The sequence below is a fragment of the Nicotiana tomentosiformis genome, chromosome 7, assembly GCF_000390325.3.
Source record: "Nicotiana tomentosiformis chromosome 7, ASM39032v3, whole genome shotgun sequence".
In the NCBI taxonomy this organism is placed as follows: Eukaryota; Viridiplantae; Streptophyta; class Magnoliopsida; order Solanales; family Solanaceae; genus Nicotiana; species Nicotiana tomentosiformis.
Genome location: NC_090818.1, coordinates 21,631,084 through 21,649,488, shown reverse-complemented (window position 1 = coordinate 21,649,488; position 18,405 = coordinate 21,631,084). Strand labels below are relative to the sequence as shown.

The window sequence follows — 18,405 nt, the reverse complement described above, 5'->3', positions numbered from 1 at the left end:
GCGTGTGGGTGTGAACTGTTAGGGATTGTGACTTGGTCCGTCCCGTAGCAACTGTAAAGTTACATATTTTGTGGAAATTATATGATACTTGTATGTTTTGGAAAGTGTTTCAGTAAATTGGGCTGAATGCCATGTTTGGGCCTTGTGCCAGTACTTTTTGGGATTGAAAATTTATACTCAGTCACGGTTATACTTGATTATTGCATAACTCAATTTTTTGACTCCATTTTGATGCATATAAATGTTGTTTTGGGCCGAATGCCCTGTTTTTACTTAAATGCCCGAGTGGCTTGAGAGGTTTATAACTGAGTGAGGCCGAGGTCCTGATTTGTGAGGATAAATATGGGATTGGGATGCACGTCGCAACATGTTCGATTAATTATGCGATCATTCTGCACGTCATAAAGTCGGACAAAACCTGCGACTTAATCGCAGTCCTATGTTTATATTATATGTCAAATTCACTCATTTCGATGGCCCATTTGGCCAGCCTACCCGAAAGTTCAGGTTTATGAAGGATATTCTGCAGGGAAAAGGTGGTCACCACAATTATCGGGTGGCATTGAAAATAAGACCTTACCTTCCGAGCGGTGACTACGAGGGCCAATGCTAGCTTCTCCAAATGCGGGTAGCGAGTCTCTGCTCCTGTTAAAATTCTACTAACATAATAAATGGGAGATTGTGTACCTTCGTCCTCACGGACTAAAACGGCACTTACCGCTACCTCCGAGACTGCGAGGTAGATTAATAATTTTTTGCCTTCCTCCGGCTTCAATAGTAATGGAGGACTTAATAAATACATTTTCAAATCCTTCAAAGCCTGCTGGCATTCCAAGGTGCATTCAAAGTTGTTCTTTTGTTTTTGAGCGACGCAAAGAAATGGTGGCATTTCTCTGAAGACCGAGAAATGAACCTGCTCAAAGTGGCCAATCTCCCTGTGAGCCTTTGAACCTCTTTTACACTTGACAGCTGGTGCGGGATGTCTTCGATGACTTTAATTTTATCGGGTTTAACCTCAATCCCCCTTTGTGACACCAGGAATCTCAGGAACTTGCTGAAGCTGACCCCGAATGCACACTTTTCGGGGTTAAGCTTCATGTTATTCTTCCTTAGGATGTCAAAAATTTCTTGCAAGTGTTTAAGATGATCATATGTGTTTAAAGACTTAACAAGCATATCATCTATATAAACTTCCATGGCTTTCCCTATCTGTTTTTCAAACATCTTGTTTACAAGCCGATGATAAGTATCTCCGTCGTTCTTTAGCCTGAAGGGCATCGCATTATAGCAATATGTGCCGAAATTCATTATGACAAAGTTTTTTCCTATCCTCCACGTTCATCTTAATTTGGTTGTACCCAGAGTAAGCATCGAGAAAACTCATTAACTCATACCCGGCCGTTGCATCAATTATTTGATCGATGTTTGGAAATGGGAACAAGTCCCTTGGGCACGCCTTATTCAAGTCCTTATAGTCTACGCACATGCAAAATTTATTATTCTTCTTAGGAACTACTAGTACGTTATCTATCCAGTCCGAGTACTTTACCTCTCGGATTGAACCGATATCAAGTAAGCGAGTTACCTCTTCTTTGACAAATTTATTTTTGGCCTCGGCAATAAGACATTTTTTCTGTCTTACCAGAGGAATGTTGGAATCCAAGCTTAGCTTGTGTACGGCCATTTCTGGTGGGATACCTGTCATATCCGCATGCGACCACACAAAATAATCGACGTTAAATTTAAGAAATTCAATAAACCCAGACCTGAGCTCGGGGTACAGTCCTGTCCCCAAGTGGAATTTTCTCTCCAAGAACGTTTCGAACAATGCGAGTTGCTCAAGCTCTTCTGTTGTGGACTTTGTTGCATCCGTCTTTTTTGGTACCTGGAAATATCTTGGCACCTAATAAGATTCTGATGCCTCTTCCCACTGGTTGACTTTGCTTGACTCGGGAGCAAGCACCAGTTCCTGTAATTGCTATGCCGCATGCTCCTCCCCTTTGCTACTAGAGACCAAAATTGCATTCATCTCCATTGCCACCGGTTGATCGCCTTTTATCTGTTTAATCACCTCGAGAGTTTGGAATTTCAGCAACGGGTGATACGTCGATGGTACAACATTCATCTCGTGCAACCATGGTCTTCCCAGGATAATGTTGTAGCCTATATCACCATCCACCACCTCAAAAAGGGTCATCTTTATCACCCCTTCGGCGTTCGTAGGCAGCAGGATCTCTCCTCAGGTTTTCACGCTTGCTAGGTTGAACCCCACGAGGTGTTTTGTGGCCGCAATAATGCTTCGGGTAAGTTTGTCTTGCTCCAATACCGCCCATTGTATAATATTGGCTGATCTCCCTACATCCATCAGAACACGTTTGATTTTAAAATTACCAATACGTCATTGTGCGGTAGCAACAATCCATCCGCGTCTTCCTCCATAAAAGTGATGTCGTCTTCAGCGACTTCCCGGAGTCTCTTGCTGTGGGTTATTGATGACTTCATCTTTTTTGTTGCCGAGAAAGTAACCCCGTTAATCTCGTTCCCCCCGAAAAACATGTTAATCGTCAGGCCCGGGGGATCTTCTCATGCTTTTGGGGGCTCCGTGTTGTCATGATTGCGACCTTAATTGTTTTTGGACCGGTCACTTATGAATTCCTTGAGATGACCATTTTTCAGCAGTGTCGCCACCTCTTCGCTCAGATGCCAGCAGACCCCAGTCCGGTGACCGTTCGTCCCGTGGTATTCACAATACAAATTAGGATCCCTCTGGCTGGGATCGGATCTCATCGGCTTTGAGAATCGTGCTTCTTTGATGTTCCTCATAGCTGATAGCAACTCTACTACACTATCGTTGAAGTTGTATTCTGAAAGTCTAGGGTAGGAAGGATCTCGAGAACATGACATTTCCTTTTCCTGTAATGAACTGTTGTTCCAGCCGCGATCAATTCTTCTATCAGTAACAAACCTTAATTCCGATCGGAAGCCTCTGCTGCAATCTTCGGCCCATTCATAGGGCAAAAATCGGCTCCTCGAAGACCGTCTATCTGTGTCAAAATCATCTTTTGATTTCTCTTTATTCTTCTCCCGACCTTTAACCGACATCGGGAAGCCAAGCTGATCATCCTCAATCCTTATCTTTGACTCGTACCGATTGTGAATATCCTCCCAAGTCGTCGCTTGGAACTCGAGCAAGCTTTCTTTCAACTTCTGTGAAGCATCGGAACTTCTCGGATTCAAACCCTTGGTGAATGTTTCAGCCGCCCATTCATCCGGAATGGCTGGGAGCAACATCCTTTCCTTCTGGAACCGGGTTACAAATTCCTGCAGCAACTCGGACTCTCCCTGTGCAATTCTGAATATATCAGGCTTCCAGGCCTGCACCTTTCTGTCCCCGACATGGGCCTTAATGAAAGAATCCACGAGCATCTCGAACGAGTCTATAAAATGCTCGGGTAACAACGAACACCTCGTCAAGTTTTCCTTCGTGAGAGTCTCTCTGAAGTTATTTAGCAAAACTGATTCAATCTTGTGGGGAGCTAAATTGTTCCCCTACATCGCCATTGTATAGGTGGTGATATGATCCTGAAGGTCTGAAGTCCCATCATATTTCGGCACATCGGGCATTTTAATCTACTTCGAGATCAATTCTGGTACCGCGCTTGGTTTGTACAGCAATTGAGAATACTTATTTAAGTCCGGTCCTTTCAGCACCGGTGGTGCACCCGAGATTTGGTGGGCGTTCACTTCCCTCATAAACCGTATGAGTTCGTTTTTGAAGGTATCTCTCTCGTTGTTATGATCGGATCCGCTCCCCATGGCCCCATTGAAGCCGACCTCCCCCCTCGGGGTGTTGTTGTCGACCCTCTGCGTTATTTGATTTGCGGGAGCACCAGGAGGAATTGGACCTCGTCCATTCGCGTTATTAGAAACACTCGATAACGCCTGCTTTAGCTCTGTCATAACCTTATCTTACCGTGTGAGATGGCCTAGAATGGCCTCTTGTTGTTCCTCCAGCACCCTTACCGCTTCAACAATGTGTTCCTTTCAGCATCATCAGGAGTTGCCTCCCGAACATGTCGCGGGTACCGCCTGCCGTGGACCGATGTGGCCTCGTTCCCCTCACTGCAGATATCACTGATTGAATCTTCGTGTTGAGGTTGATTTCCTTGGGCCTCAAGTTTGATTGTGTTGTTAACACCATTATCTGCCATTTTTTATAATTGTTTGCTAACAAATAATCAAACATGTTAGTAAAAGAGGCAAGGACCAACTTAGTTACACAACTGTCTAGGCCCCACGGTGTAACGACCCGGCCAGTCGTTTCGAGAGTTATAGCCCCATTTTCTCTATTTTTACATCTTTTTGTGTTATTCAGCTATATTATGTTATACCGGGTTAGTTGGTTCAGGTCCGGAGTGGTTTTGGAGTGGAATGAGACACTTAGTCTCTTATTTAGAACCTTAAGTTGGAAAAGTCAACTGGATGTTGACTTATGTCTATACAATATCGGAATTTAATTCTGATAGTTCCGTTAGCTCCGTAAGGTAATTTTGGACTTAGGAGCACGTCCAAAATGAAATTTGGAGGTTCGTGGTAGAATTAGGCTTGAATTGGCGAAATTGAAAATTTGGCGATTTTCGGTCGGCAGTGGAAAATTTCATATCGGGTCGGAATGGAATTTCGGGAGTTGGAGTAGGTTCGTAGTGTCATTTGTGACGTGTGTGAAAAGTTTGAGGTCATTCGGACGTGATTTGGTTGGTTTCGGCATCGGTTGCCGAATTTAAAAATTTAGAAGTTCTTAGGCTTGAATCCGAGGGTAATTTGTTGTTTGGATATTGTTTTGAGTGATTTGAAGGTTTGACTAAGTTTGTATGTTGATATATGACTTGTTGGTATTTTTGATTGAGGTCACGAGAGCTTCGGGGTGATTCCGGGTTGTTAACGGATTTGTCGAAGTTGGCTAATGCAGCTGAAGCTGCTGCTTCTGCTATTTCCGCACCTACGGAAGGAAGAGTCGCAGGTGCGAGGCCGCTGGTGCGAATGGGAAGTTCGCAGAAGTAGGCAATACTGGGCTAGACAGGATGCGCAGGTGCGAGTTAGAGGTCGCATCTGCGAGCTCGCAGGTTTCGAAACCTGGGGCGCAGATGCGGAAAGGGGGATGCTGGGTAGGCTTCGCAGAAGCGGAGGAAACGCGTAGGTGCACCTTCGCAGGCACAGGGTTTTGGGCCGCAGATGCAGAAGCTGGGGTCCTAAGTGATTTACACACCTGCGATAGAATTTCGGCAGGTGCGGTGGCGCAGAAGCGTGAAATTTTTTGCAGGTGCAAAAAACCTGGGCAGAAACCATAGATAGAACCCTTCGCGAATTTGATTCATTTCCGCCATTTTCAAGTCGGCTTATGGAGCTTTTGGAGTGATTTTTGAAGGGTGATTCAAGGGCTATCAGTGAGGTAAGTTTCTTGAGCCCTAATACTTGTATATATGGTGATTTTCCGTTGTTTAATCATGTAATTAGTGAAAATGAGGGGTTAGGGCTTGAGATTTTCGAAGAAGTAATTTAAAGATTTGAAGGACCAAACGATGTCGGATTTTGATAAATTCGGTATGGTTAGACTCGTGAGTGAATGTGCTTTCTAGTTTAGTAAATTTTGTCGAATTTCGAGACGTGGGCCCGGGGAGCGGGTTTGAGCCAAATTTTGGGTTTTGGTCTCATTTTGTAGCTTTTCTTGTTGGATTCATTCCATTAGCTGTATTGATGGTATTGTACTGATTTTTAATAGATTCAGAGCATTTGGAGGCCGAGTCGAGAGGCAAGAGCATTGCAGGGTAGAGATTTGACCTGTTTGAGGTAAGTAACGATTGTAAATCTAGTCCTGAGGGTATGAAACCCCGGATTTTTGTATCATTCTACTATTTTGAGGTGACGCGCATGCTAGGTGACAGACGTGTGGGTGTACACTGCTGGGGATTGTGACTTGGTCCATCGCGTAACAACTGTAAAGTTGCATATTTTGTGGAAATTATATGATACTTGTATGTTTTGGAAAGAGTTTCTGTAAATTGGGCTGAATGCCATGTTTGGGCCTTGTGCCAGTTCTATTTGGGATTGAAAATTTATACTCAGTCATGGTTATACTTGATTACTGCATAACTCCGTTTTAAGACTCCATTTTGATGTATATAATTGTTGTTTTGGGCCGAATGCCCCGTTTTTACTGAAATGCCCCAGTGGCTTGAGAGGTTTATAACTGAGTGAGGCCGAGGTCCTGATTTGTGAGGATAAATATGGGATCTGGTTGCACAACGCAGCATGTTTGATATAGGCCGAGGGCCTGAGTGATTTATGCCATGATTTGGCTTGATATAGCGCTTGGGATAAAGGAGCCCCTCCGGAGTCTGTACACACCCCAAGTAAGCGCAGGTACCTACTGAGTGCGAGTGCCAAGTGCCGAGTGACTGTGAGGCATGAGTGATTGTGAGGTATGCCCGAGTAGCAAGAGTGATTGTGAGGTTTGCCCGAGGGGCTGTATATAAGTGATGCTTTGCCCGAGGGGCTGTTTATGATTTCTTCATTTTTGCTTACCTTTGCATTTTTCCTCTGCTTGAAAAATGTTGAAAAATATCCTTAAATGATTTTTACTGGAACTGGGTTTAAACGAGATATTTTGATTCAAATCCTGATTTTAAAAGCATGAGGTATTTTACTGAGATTTCATGATATGAACGTTATATGCTTTATTACTCGTCACTACTGCTCAGTCTTTATTTATTGTTGTTACTTACTGAGTTGGCATAATCACGTTACTCCCTGCACCTTATGTGTAGATCCAGATGTAGCTGGACACGGTAGCGGTTGTTGATTGTTCTGGTTGCAGATTTTTCCAGAGATAGCAAGGTAGCTGTTGGCGATCGCTGCCCCTGCTCTTCTCCCTCTTATTTTCCCCTAGATGTATTTAGCTATTTTTCAGGCTGAGTTAGCCTTGATATTGTTAGACAGATTGTAGTAGATGCTCATGACTAGTGACACCCCGATGTCGGATTTTTCCTTCCGCACTTTTATTTTGATTTGAACTCCTTTACGAAGGTTTTTATGTTAAATAACATTAAAATTATCTTTGAAATGAAAATATCGGTATCGGTTTGTTTTGGAAATGAGTCGGCTTGCCTAGTTCCGCGATAGGCGCCATCACGACAAGGGTTAGTTTGGGTCGTGACAGATTGGTATCAGAGCGTAGGTTACATAGGTCTCACGAGTCATGAGCGAATTTAGTAGAGTCTTGCGGATCGGTACGTAGACGTCTGTACTTATCTTCGAGAGGCTGCAGAACCTTTAGGAAGATTCCACATTCTTGAATTCTTGTCGTGTGAATCTGTTGATTCTAGTAACTAAACATCTGTTGTTTCATTCTTTCACAGATGGTGAGGACTCGTACTACCGGTCAGGAGGGCCAGCCACCAGTACCACCAGCCAGGGGTGCGAGAGGCCGAGGCTACGGTAGAGGCCATGGTAAGGGCAGAGGTGCAGCCAGTACAACAGCTAGGGTAGTACTTGCAGATCCGCCAGTTGTCCCAGATCGGGACCAGGTTCCAGTTGTTGATGCACCAGCTCAGGCACCACCTATACCTATTGTGATTCCAGGCCTTCAGGAGGCCCTAGCTCAGATTCTGACAGCGTGTACCGGCCTTGCTTAGGCGGTCTCTATCTCGACGGCCGCAGCCACTTCTCAGGCCGGGGGAGGCACTTAGACTCCCGTTGCTCGCACACCCGAGCAGGTTGTTCAGGGACTTCAGACACCAGAGGCACCACCAGCCCAGTTGGTTACAACTGCACATGATTATGTGGTTCCTGCTATGCCTGAGGATGATCAGCGTAGGTTGGAGAGGTTTGGGAGACTCCAGCCACCACCTTTCAGTGGCATAGAGAGAGAGGATGCCTAGGACTTCTTGGACAGATGTCAGAGGATACTCCGTACTGCTGGTATTCTGGAGACTTGTGGGGTCTCATTCACTACTTTTTAGTATTCCGGGGCTGTACTTAGATGGTGGGAGACTTACGAGAGGCGTAGGCCTGTTGGCGCAACAACCCTTACTTGGAAGCAGTTCTCTGTGGTTGTTTTGGAGAAGTTCGTGCCTCGATCCCGCAGAGAGGAGCTGCACATGGAGTTTAAGCGGCTTCGCCAGGTGATATGTCTATGACACAATATGAGATGCGGTTCTCCGAGTTGGCCCATCATGCGATCTAGTTGGTTCCCACGGACAGGGAGAGGATCATGAGGTTTATTGATGGTCTCACTAATCAGCTACATTTGCTCATGACCAGAGAGAGGGTTTCAGGTGCTACTTTTGATGAGGTTGTCAACATTGCTCGGTAGATTGAGATGGTTCGTGGTCAGGAGAGGGTTGAGAAGGAGGCCAAGAGGCCTCGTAGTCAGGGTGGATTCAGCGGGGCTCCTTTTGGGGGTTAGTCCCAGCACGGTAGAGGTCCTCATTTCAGACAGGCTCAGTCAGCTCGGCCATTTCATCGTGGTGCATCATCTAGCCATGGTTCTCACAGTTCTCATCAGGGCCACTCATCACTTAGTGCCCTTCCAACTCAGAGTTAGTCCCGTGCTCCACCTGTTCAGGGATTGTCTATGCCAGGTTCTTCTACCAGTCATCCCGGTGCTAGGGGCTCCCTTCAGTTCCCACCACCAGCACCAGAGAGTTGTTTTGAGTGTGGAGATCTTAGGCATATGTGGAGGCATTGTCCTCGTCGTCATGGAGGTCTATCTCAGTAGAGGAGTCAGCCTCCGACTTCAGCACCAGTTACCTCACCACCCGCCTAGTCAGCTCGGGGTGGAGGTCAGTCAGTTAGGGGTTGCAGTAGAGGGGGAGGCTGATCAGGGGGTGGCCAGGCCCATTTCTATGCCCTCCCTGCCAGACCAGACGCTATTTCTTTAGATGCTGTGATTACAGGTATTGTCTCAGTTTGTCACCGAGATGCCTTAGTATTATTTGACCCTGGTTCCACGTATTCATATGTTTCTTCGTATTTTGCCCATTTTCTGGATATGCCCCGTGAGTTTTTAGTTTCATCTGTACATATATCCACTCCTGTGGGCGATACTATTATTGTGAACCGCGTATATCGGTCATGTGTGGTGACTATTGGGGGTTTGGAGACCCAAGTGGACCTTTTGCTGCTCAGTATGATCGACTTTGATGTGATATTGGGTATGGATTGGTTATCTCCATGTCATGTTATTCTAGATTGTCACGCTAAGACGGTGACATTGGCTATGCCGGGAATTTCGAGGGTTGAGTGGAGCGGTTCTGTAGATTATGTACCAAGTAGGGTAATTTCATATTTGAAGGCTTAGCGCATGGTTGAGAAGGGTTGCTTATCTTATTTGGCTTTTGTGAGGGATGTTAGTACAAAGACTCCTGTCATTGATTCTATTCCGGTGGTACGTGATTTTCTGGATGTGTTTCCTGTAGACCTGTCGGGCATGTCGCCTGACAGGGATATTGACTTTGGTATTGATTTGGTGCCGGGCACTCAGCCCATTTCTATTCCACCATATCGTATGGCACCGGCAGAGTTGAAAGAATTGAAAGAACAGCTCCAGGAACTCCTTGATAAGGGGTTTATTCGTCCTAGTGTGTCGCCTTGGGGTGCACCAGTTCTATTTGTGAAGAAGAAGGATGGTTCCATGAGAATGTGTATTGATTACAGGCAGTTGAACAAGGTCACAGTCAAGAACAAGTATCCTTTGCCTCGTATTGATGATTTATTCGACCAGCTTCAGGGAGCAAGGGTGTTCTCCAAGATTAATTTGAGGTCCAGTTATTACCAGCTGAAGATTCAGGATTCAGATATTCTTAAGACAGCTTTCAGGACCCGATATGGCCATTATGAGTTCTTGGTGATGTCTTTTGGGCTGCCCAATGCCCCAACAACATTCATGCATTTGATGAACAGTGTATTCCAGCCCTATTTGGACTCATTCGTTGTTGTATTCATTGATGACATCCTGGTGTACTCTCGTAGCCAGGAGGAGCACACTCAGTATTTGAAGATTGTATTACAGAGATTGAGGGAGGAGAAGCTTTATGCAAAGTTCTCTAAATGTGAGTTTTGGCTCAGTTCAGTAGCATTCTTGGGGCACGTGGTGTCTAGTGAGGGTATTCAGGTGGACGCGAAGAAGATAGAGGCAGTGCAGAGTTGGCCTAGACCATCCTCAACCACGGAGATTAGGAGCTTTCTTAGTTTGGCGGGTTACTACTGTCGCTTTGTGGATGGATTTTCATCTATTGCATCGCCCTTGACCAAATTGACCCAAAAGGGTGCTCCATTCAGGTGGTCAGATGAGTGTGAGGAGAGCTTTCGGAAGCTTAAGACTGCTTTGACCACAGCTCCAGTGTTAGTTCTGCCATCAGCTTTAGGTTTTTATACCGTGTATTATGATTCCTCGAGGATAGGCATTGGTTGTGTTTTGATGCAGGAGGGTAGGGTGATCGCCTATGCCTCGCGCCAGTTGAAGACCCATGAGAAGAACTATCATGTCCATGATCTTGAGTTAGCAACCATTGTTCACGCCTTGAATATTTGGCGTCATTATTTATATGGGGTTCATTGTGAGATCTATACTGATCACCGGAGTCTGCAGCATCTGTTCAAGCAGAAGGATCTTAATTTGCATTAGCGGAGATAGTTGGAGCTTCTTAAGGACTATGATATCACTATCATGTACCATCCGGGGAAGGCCAATGTGGTGGCCGATGCTTTGAGTTGCCGGGCAGAGAGTTTGGGGAGTTTAGCATATCTTTCAGTAGCAGAGAGACCTTTGGCATTGGATGTTCAGGCCTTAGCGGGCCAGCTTGTCAGATTGGATATTTCGGAGCCTAGTCAGGTATTGGCTTATGTGGTCTCCAGGTCTTCTCTTTATGACCGTATCAGGGAGCGTCAGTATGATGACCCCCACCTGCTCGTTCTTCAGGACAAGGTTCGGAGAGGTAATGCTAGGGATGCGACTATTGGTGATGACGGCCTGTTGAGAATGCAGGGCCGGATATGTGTGCCTAATGTAGATGGGCTTCGAGAGTTGATTCTTGAGAAGGCCCACAGCTCGCGGTATTCCATCCATCCGGGTGCCGCGAAGATGTACCATGATTTAAGACAGCACTATTGGTGGAGGCGGATGAAGAAGGATATAGTTGGGTTTGTGGCTCGGTGTCTCAACTGTCAGCAGGTTAAGTATGAGCATCAGAGACCAGGTGGCTTGCTTCAGAGATTAGAGATCCCAGAGTGGAATTGGGAGTGGATCACCATGGACTTTGTAGTTGGGCTCCCACGGACCTCGAGGAAGTTCGATGCTATTTGGGTTATTGTGGATCAACTGACCAAGTCCGTGCACTTCATTCCAGTTGGTACTACTTACTCTTCAGAGCGGTTGGCTGAGATTTACATCCGAGAGATTGTTCGCTTGCATGGTGTTCCAGTTTCTATCATTTCAGATAGGGGCACTCAGTTTACATCGCAGTTTTGGAGGGCAGTACAGCGAGAGTTGGGTAATCAGGTTAAGTTGAGCACAACTTTTCACCCTCAGACGGACGGGCAGTCCGAGCGCACAATTCAGATATTGGAGGACATGTTGCGCGCTTGTGTCATTGGCTTTGGGGGTTCATGGGACCAGTTTCTGCCCCTCGCGGAGTTTGCATATAACAACAGTTATCAGTCGAGTATTCAGATGGCTCCGTACGAGGCTTTGTATGGGAGGAGGTGTAGATCTCCTATAGGATGGTTCGAGCCAGGTGAGGCTAGGCTCTTAGTTACAGACTTGGTCCAGGATGCATTAGATAAGGTGAAATTGATTCAGGAGTGGCTTCGTACGGCGCAGTCTAGGCAGAAGAGCTACGCGGATAGGAAGGTCTGTGATGTGTCTTTTATGATTGGGGAGAAGGTTTTGCTGAAGGTATCACCCATGAAGGGTGTTATGAGGTTTGGGAAGAGGGGCAAGTTGATCCCCCGGTTCATTGGGCCTTTTGAGGTGCTTCAGAGGATAGGGGGTGGCTTATAAGCTTGCCTTGCCACCCAGCTTGTCGAGTGTGCATCCAGTATTTCATGTTTCCATGCTCCGAAAGTATATTGGAGATCCGTCCTATGTTTGGATTTCAGCACTGTTCAGTTTGAAGGTGATATGACTTCTGATGTGGAGCCGATGGCTATTTTGGATCGGCAGGTTCGAAGGTTGAGGTCAAAGGATATAGCTTCAGTGAAGGTGTAGTAGAGAGGTCAGCCTGTGGAGGAGGCCACCTAGGAGACTGAGCGGGAGGTGCGGAGCAGATATCCACGCCTATTCGAGACTCCAGGTATGTTTCTAGACCCGTTCGAGGACGAACGGATATTTAAGAGGGGGAGGATGTAATGACCCGTCCGGTTGTTTCGTGAGTTATAGCCCTGTTTTCCCCATTTCTACTTCTTTTTGTATTATTCAGCTATATTATGTTATACCGGATTAGTTGGTACGGGTCCGGAGTGGTTTCGGAGTGGAATGAGACAGTTAGTCTCTTATTTTGAACCTTAAGTTGGAAAAGTCAACTGGATGTTGACTTATGTGTAAACAATCTCGGAATTTAATTCTGACGGTTCCGTTAGCTCCGTAAGATGATTTTGGACTTAAGAGTGTGTCCGAAATAAAATTTGGAGGTTCGTGGTAGAATTAGGCTTGAAATGGCGAAATTAGAAATTTGGCGATTTCGGTTAGCAGTGGAAAATTTGATATCGGGGTCGAAATGGAATTCTGGAAGTTGAAGTAGGTTCATAGTGTCATTTGTTACGTGTGTGCAAAGTTTGAGGTCATTCGGACGTGGTTTGGTTAGTTTCGGCATCAGTTGCCGAATTTGAAAATTTAAAAGTTCTTAGGCTTGAATCCGAGGGTAATTTGGTGTTTGGATGTTGTTTTGAGTGATTCGAAGGTTCGACTAAGTTTGTATGTTGATATATGACTTGTTGGTATTTTTGGTTGAGGTCCCGAGGTCCTCGGGGTGATTCCGGGTAGTTAACGGATTTGTCGAAGTTGGAAAATACAGCTGAAGCTGCTGCTTCTGCTATTTCCGCACCTGCGGAAGGAAGAGTCGTAGGTGCGAGGCCGCTGGTGCGCATGGGAAGTCCACAGGAGCGGGCAATGCTGGGCTAGGCAGGATGCGTAGGTGCGAGTTGGAGGTCGCATCTGCGAGCCTGCAGGTACGAAACCTCGGGCGCAGAAGTGGAGGAAACGCGCAGGTGCGCCTTCGCAGGCGCGGGGTTTTGGGCCGCAGATGCGGAAGCTGGGCTCCTAAGTGAGTTCCGCACCTGCGATGGATTTTCCGCAGGTGCGGTGGCGCAGAAGCATGAAATTTTTCGCAGGTGCGAAAAAACTGGGCAGAAACCATAAATAGAACCCTTCGCGAATTTGATTCATTTCCGCCATTTTCAAGTCGGATTTTGGAGTTTTTGGAGTAATATTTGAAGGGTGATTCAAGGGCTATCAGTGAGGTAAGTTGCTTGAGCCCTAATACTCGTATATTTGGTAATTTTTCGTTGTTTAATCATGTAATTAGTGAAAATGAGGGGTTAGGGCTTGGGATTTTCGGAGAAGTAATTTAAGAATTTGAAGGACCAAACGATGTCGGATTTTGATGAATTCAGTATGGTTAGACTCGTGAGTGAATGGGCTTTCTAGTTTTGTAAATTTTGTCAGATTTCGAGATGTGGGCCCGGGGGCCAGGTTTGAGCCAAATTTCGGGTTTTGGTCTAATTTTGTAGCTTTTCTTGTGGGATTCATTCCATTAGCGCGTATTGATAGTATTGTACTGATTTTTAATTGATTCGGAGCATTTGGAGGCCGAGTCCAGAGGCAAGAGCATTGCGGGGTAGAGATTTGACCGGTTTGAGGTAAGTAACGATTGTAAATCTAGTCCTGAGGGTATGAAACCCCAGATTTTTGTATCATTCTACTATTTTGAGGTGACGCGCATGCTAGGTGATAGGCGTGTGGGCGTGCACTGTTAGGGATTGTGACTTGGTCCGTCCCGTAGCAACTGTAATGTTGCATATTTTTTGGAAATTATATGATACTTGTATGTTTTGGAAAGAGTTTCTGTAAATTGGGCTTAATATCATGTTTGGGCCTTGTGCCAGTACTGTTTGGACCCTTAGGGACCTTTTCTTACTATCCTCTCACTGTTTTCAATTGAAAATTTATACTCAGTCATGGTTATACTTGTTTAGTGCATAACTCAGTTTTATGACTCCATTTTGATGCATATAAATGTTGTTTTGGGCCGAATGCCCTGTTTTTAATGAAATGCCCGAGTGGCTTGAGAGGTTTATAACTGAGTGAGGCCGAGGTCCTGATTTGTGAGGATAAATATGGGATCGGGCTGTACGCCGCAGCATGTTCGGATAATTATGGGATCGGGCTACACGCCGCAGCATGTTTGATATATGCCGAGGGCCTGAGTGATTTATGCCATGATTTGGCTTGATATAGCACTTGGGTTGAAGGAGCCCCTCCGGAGTCTGTACACACCCCCAGTGAGCGCAGGTACCTACTGAGTGCGAGTGCCGAGTGCCGAGTGCCGAGTGACTGGGAGGCATGAGTGATTGTAAGGTATGCCCGAGTGGCAAGAGTGATTGTAAGGTATGCTCGAGTGGCAAGAGTGATTGTGAGGTTTGCCCGAGGGATTGTATATGAGTGATGCTTTGCCAGGGGGCTGTTTATGATTTCTTTATTTTTTTCTCACCTTTGCATTTCTTCTCTGCTTGAAAACTATTGAAAAATATCCTTAAATGATTTTTACTGGAACTGGGTTTAAACGAGATATTTTGATTCAAATCCTGATTTTAAAAGCATGAGGTATTTTAGTGAGATTTTATGATATGAACGTTATATGCTTTATTGCTCGTCACTACTGCTCAGTCTTTATTTATTGTTGTTACTTACTGAGTTGGCGTACACGTTACTCTTTGCACCTTGTGTGCAGATCCAGGTATAGCTGAACACGGTAGCAGTTGTTGATTGTTCTGGTTGTAGATTTTTCCGGAGATAGCAAGGTAGCTGTTGGCGATCGCAGCCCCCTGCTCTTCTCCCTCTTATCTTCCCCTAGTTGTATTTAGCTATTTTCCAGGCTGAGTTAGCCTTGATATTATTAGACATATTGTAGTAGATGCTCATGACTAGTGACACTCCGATGTCGGACTTTTTCTTCCGTACTTTTATTTTGATTTGAACTTCTTTACGAAGGTTTTTATGTTAAATAACATTGAAATTATCTTTGAAATGAAAATATCGGTTTGTTTTGGAAATGAGTCGGCTTGCCTAGTTCCACGATATGCGCCATCACGACATGGGTTAGTTTGAGTCGTGATACACGGTGGGCACCAAACTGTTTACCCGTAAAACGGTACAGTTAAATTTATAAGTTGTTACTAGACAAGTGAATTAATTTAATCCTGAAATAATAGATGAATTTGATAAAAATATAATAATTAGCCTTGAGATGGAGATAAAATAGCAGAAATAGTAGTTCCGGGAGCTGGGCTTCCGGGCACAACAACAATAAAATCAAAAGACAAGAAGATAAAATTATATTAAGCTTTGAATAGAGTGTAACGTATGTTTGCAAGAAAATTCGTCTCATTTACAATGATAATAGAGCTTACTATTTATAGCTGCACCTAGGGAACAAGGTCCTAGGATCAAGCCCCTCTTTAATGTCAATTATGAGGGCCATTGAAGAATGTGTAACGGCGGACAATGAATGACATATTTCTTGTAACGGTAGTGTACTTAATGATGTAGAATATTCTTCATTAAATGCTACTGGATGACAGACATTTATTTCATCTTTATGGATATCATTCTCTCCGGTAACAGACGGGATCATTGCCTTCGGTTTCAGTTATCTTCTATCTCCGGCTCCACGTGTCACTTCCTCGTGCGATTATTTAATCGAACATATTTTACCCTATACAATTTCTCTAAAGTTAGAAGCGGTCCAAAAGTCACTTACAAAATTCTTAACTGACCTAATCCATTTTGACTACACGCATATCTTAAATTTAGATAAGAAACTATACTTGTTCTTGTTGCTATTCCTTTTTTCCACTCTTGACATTTAGTATACATTATTAGTAATTCTTCTTTCAAAAGATCTTTATCTTTTTAGTAGTAAGATTTGTTTGGTATAAATACTCCCCAAGATAATATCCTCAAGCAGAGAAAATTAAAGAAAACAAGCATGGCTAGTAGCAAAGCTGGTGTCTTCACTCTCCTCCTTCTGTGTGGTATACATTTTTGCATAATATTGATTTTCTTTTTCATTCAATAAGAAAAATATTTACAACTATTCTTCAGTTTACAATTATTTATGTAACTTACAGGGATTATGCTTCTGTTTATTTGCTTTGAAACAGTTTTCTTACTGGAAAGCAACGTGGAATCTGCAGAAGCTAAGATTTGTGCACAGCATTGTTTGTCAAGTGTAGGTTTCGTGACTTGCCCATCTTCGGGTCATAAGAAGCTTCGTCCAAAATGTATCAACTGTTGCAAAGCACGAAAGGGTTGCAAACTATACCATAGAAATGGGTCTTTAATATGTACCGGAACTTAATCACTTTTGAGAATTAATCTCAAAAAAGGGTATTACTAAACTTCCAAATAAGTTATGGTCATATATATGTAAAATAAATTCTGCGTTTATGTTTAACTCAGATGACCGATATTACATATAATAACAATGGATTTTTCAGTGTTTGTCTGAGCATTCTCTTCCTTTGCTGAATTGTCTCTCACTTTCTTTATATTTGTGCCTATTGAATACCGAAAGTCAATGGTCTTACTTCCAGGACTGGGGTTCTTTATATGGAAGTTGATCAACGAGAAAAAAAAATAGAACAGAACTAGTAGATCGAAGTGTTAGTTGTAATCCTACAACTGAGTATCTTGGAAATTGATACAATTCTAGTGAGAAAGCAATAGTAAGGGGTAAAAATAGAAGTACCTTTTCACTGGTTAAATGAAGCAAGCACAAATTTTGTGCATCCTCTTAAAAATAAAGTTGACAAATATGAAAGCCCAAGTGAGTATAAAGGAATCCGAAAAGAAAATACTAGGGTGATACACAGTTTTATACCACTCTAGCTAGATTATTCTATTATGTCAAGAGAACTCAACAATCTATATATATATATATATATATATATATATATATATATATATATATATATATATATATATATATATAAAAATTGAGGGACATTGCTCCGGTGATGTGGCAAGCCTCATTGTGCAGGAAACCCAATTATCTTTTTTGTCAATTATTTGGCTTTTATCCTATTTTTCTGTTAATCTGTTATTTTTACAAATCCAAAAGTCGCTTCTTCAAAAGCCAAAAGTCACGTCCTTTTTCTCTTTCTCATTATGAAACCAATTATGACACCCTTAAAAATCTAAACGAGCGTTATTCAATGAAAGTTGAACTTGCCCGTTTACTTACAAAATTACAAATAATTGTTTCCTTAACCTTAATACTTTTATCTCTTCACTAACGCCTCTTAATATTTGAAAGTTCAAACGTCTTTATTCAATGAAAGTTAAGCTTGCGTGTTTCACACTCTTCTGCTTCATTACGCAAGGTTTGTTTTGGCACTATAGTCAAATATTGTTGAATGTTCGTAGAATATATTAACAAAACTATTATTTTATGCAGGATTGTCGTTGATTTAATATATTCTGATTTTTGATATATTAAGTTTTCCACGGGTGAAAATATCTCCAATTTTTCCTTCTTTGCAGGTACGACACAAAATGGTTTGCAAAAACTTTCATACAAAATTATACCAGGGAGTCTATTTGGATTACTTGATTAGAATGTTTATTTTCAAATGCATACTGTAATTTAGGGCGATCATCCCAAAACTTGATGAGTTTTTGTAGGCTCTTTATGATGGCGCTTGCATACTTATTTGTACTAATTAATATTTTTGGGAATTTTATTTCTTTAAATCATTTATAGTTGATAAAATCTCTTTTACATTATTTTTTCGCAGCATCATGAAACGTAGCAAAAACTTTCTTTTGTAAACTTCTATCTGATAAGACAAGGGTGGTGGCCAGTTTGAGACTGGAGAAGAGTGCAAAGTAATTATATTAATCTTCTCAACTCTGAGGATTGAAGAAAATGATAAGATGAAAACAAGATACTCCCTCTGTTTCAATTTATGTGAATTCATTTCCTTTTTAGTCTGTGCCAAAAAGAATGACCTATTTCCTTATTTAAAAATAATTTACCTTTATGCAATGATTTATAGCCACACAAAATATATGTACCTCATTTTACACCACAAGTTCAAAAGTCTGTCCTATGCTGTTGGTATGATGTT

General features: G+C 43.3%; 1 protein-coding gene and 1 long non-coding RNA gene across 2 annotated transcripts; one reads left to right on the top strand and one right to left on the bottom strand.

Moving 5' to 3' along the window:
* Positions 1-2,622: 2,622 nt before the first annotated feature.
* Positions 2,623-4,211, bottom strand: LOC138895338 (uncharacterized). The gene is made up of 2 exons (XM_070180017.1): positions 4,024-4,211; positions 2,623-3,496 (listed from the first exon to the last, which is right to left on the bottom strand). The coding sequence occupies exons 1-2, from the start codon at positions 4,209-4,211 to the stop codon at positions 2,623-2,625; spliced, it is 1,062 nt and encodes a 353-aa protein (XP_070036118.1).
* An 11,954-nt stretch (positions 4,212-16,165) lies between these two features.
* Positions 16,166-16,777, top strand: LOC104084685 (uncharacterized). Its single transcript, XR_683661.4, has 2 exons — positions 16,166-16,308; positions 16,438-16,777. It is a non-coding gene; the product is annotated as an uncharacterized lncRNA (long non-coding RNA).
* The last annotated feature ends 1,628 nt before the right edge of the window (positions 16,778-18,405 follow it).

Coding starts and splice junctions, on each gene's coding strand:
- LOC138895338 (XM_070180017.1), bottom strand. CDS start 4,211: ATGGCAGATAATGGTGTTAACAACACAATCAAACTTGAGGCCCAAGGA. Junction 3,497..4,023: donor AGGAACACATTGTTGAAGCG/GTAAGGGTGCTG, acceptor AAATAACTTCAG/AGAGACTCTCACGAAGGAAA.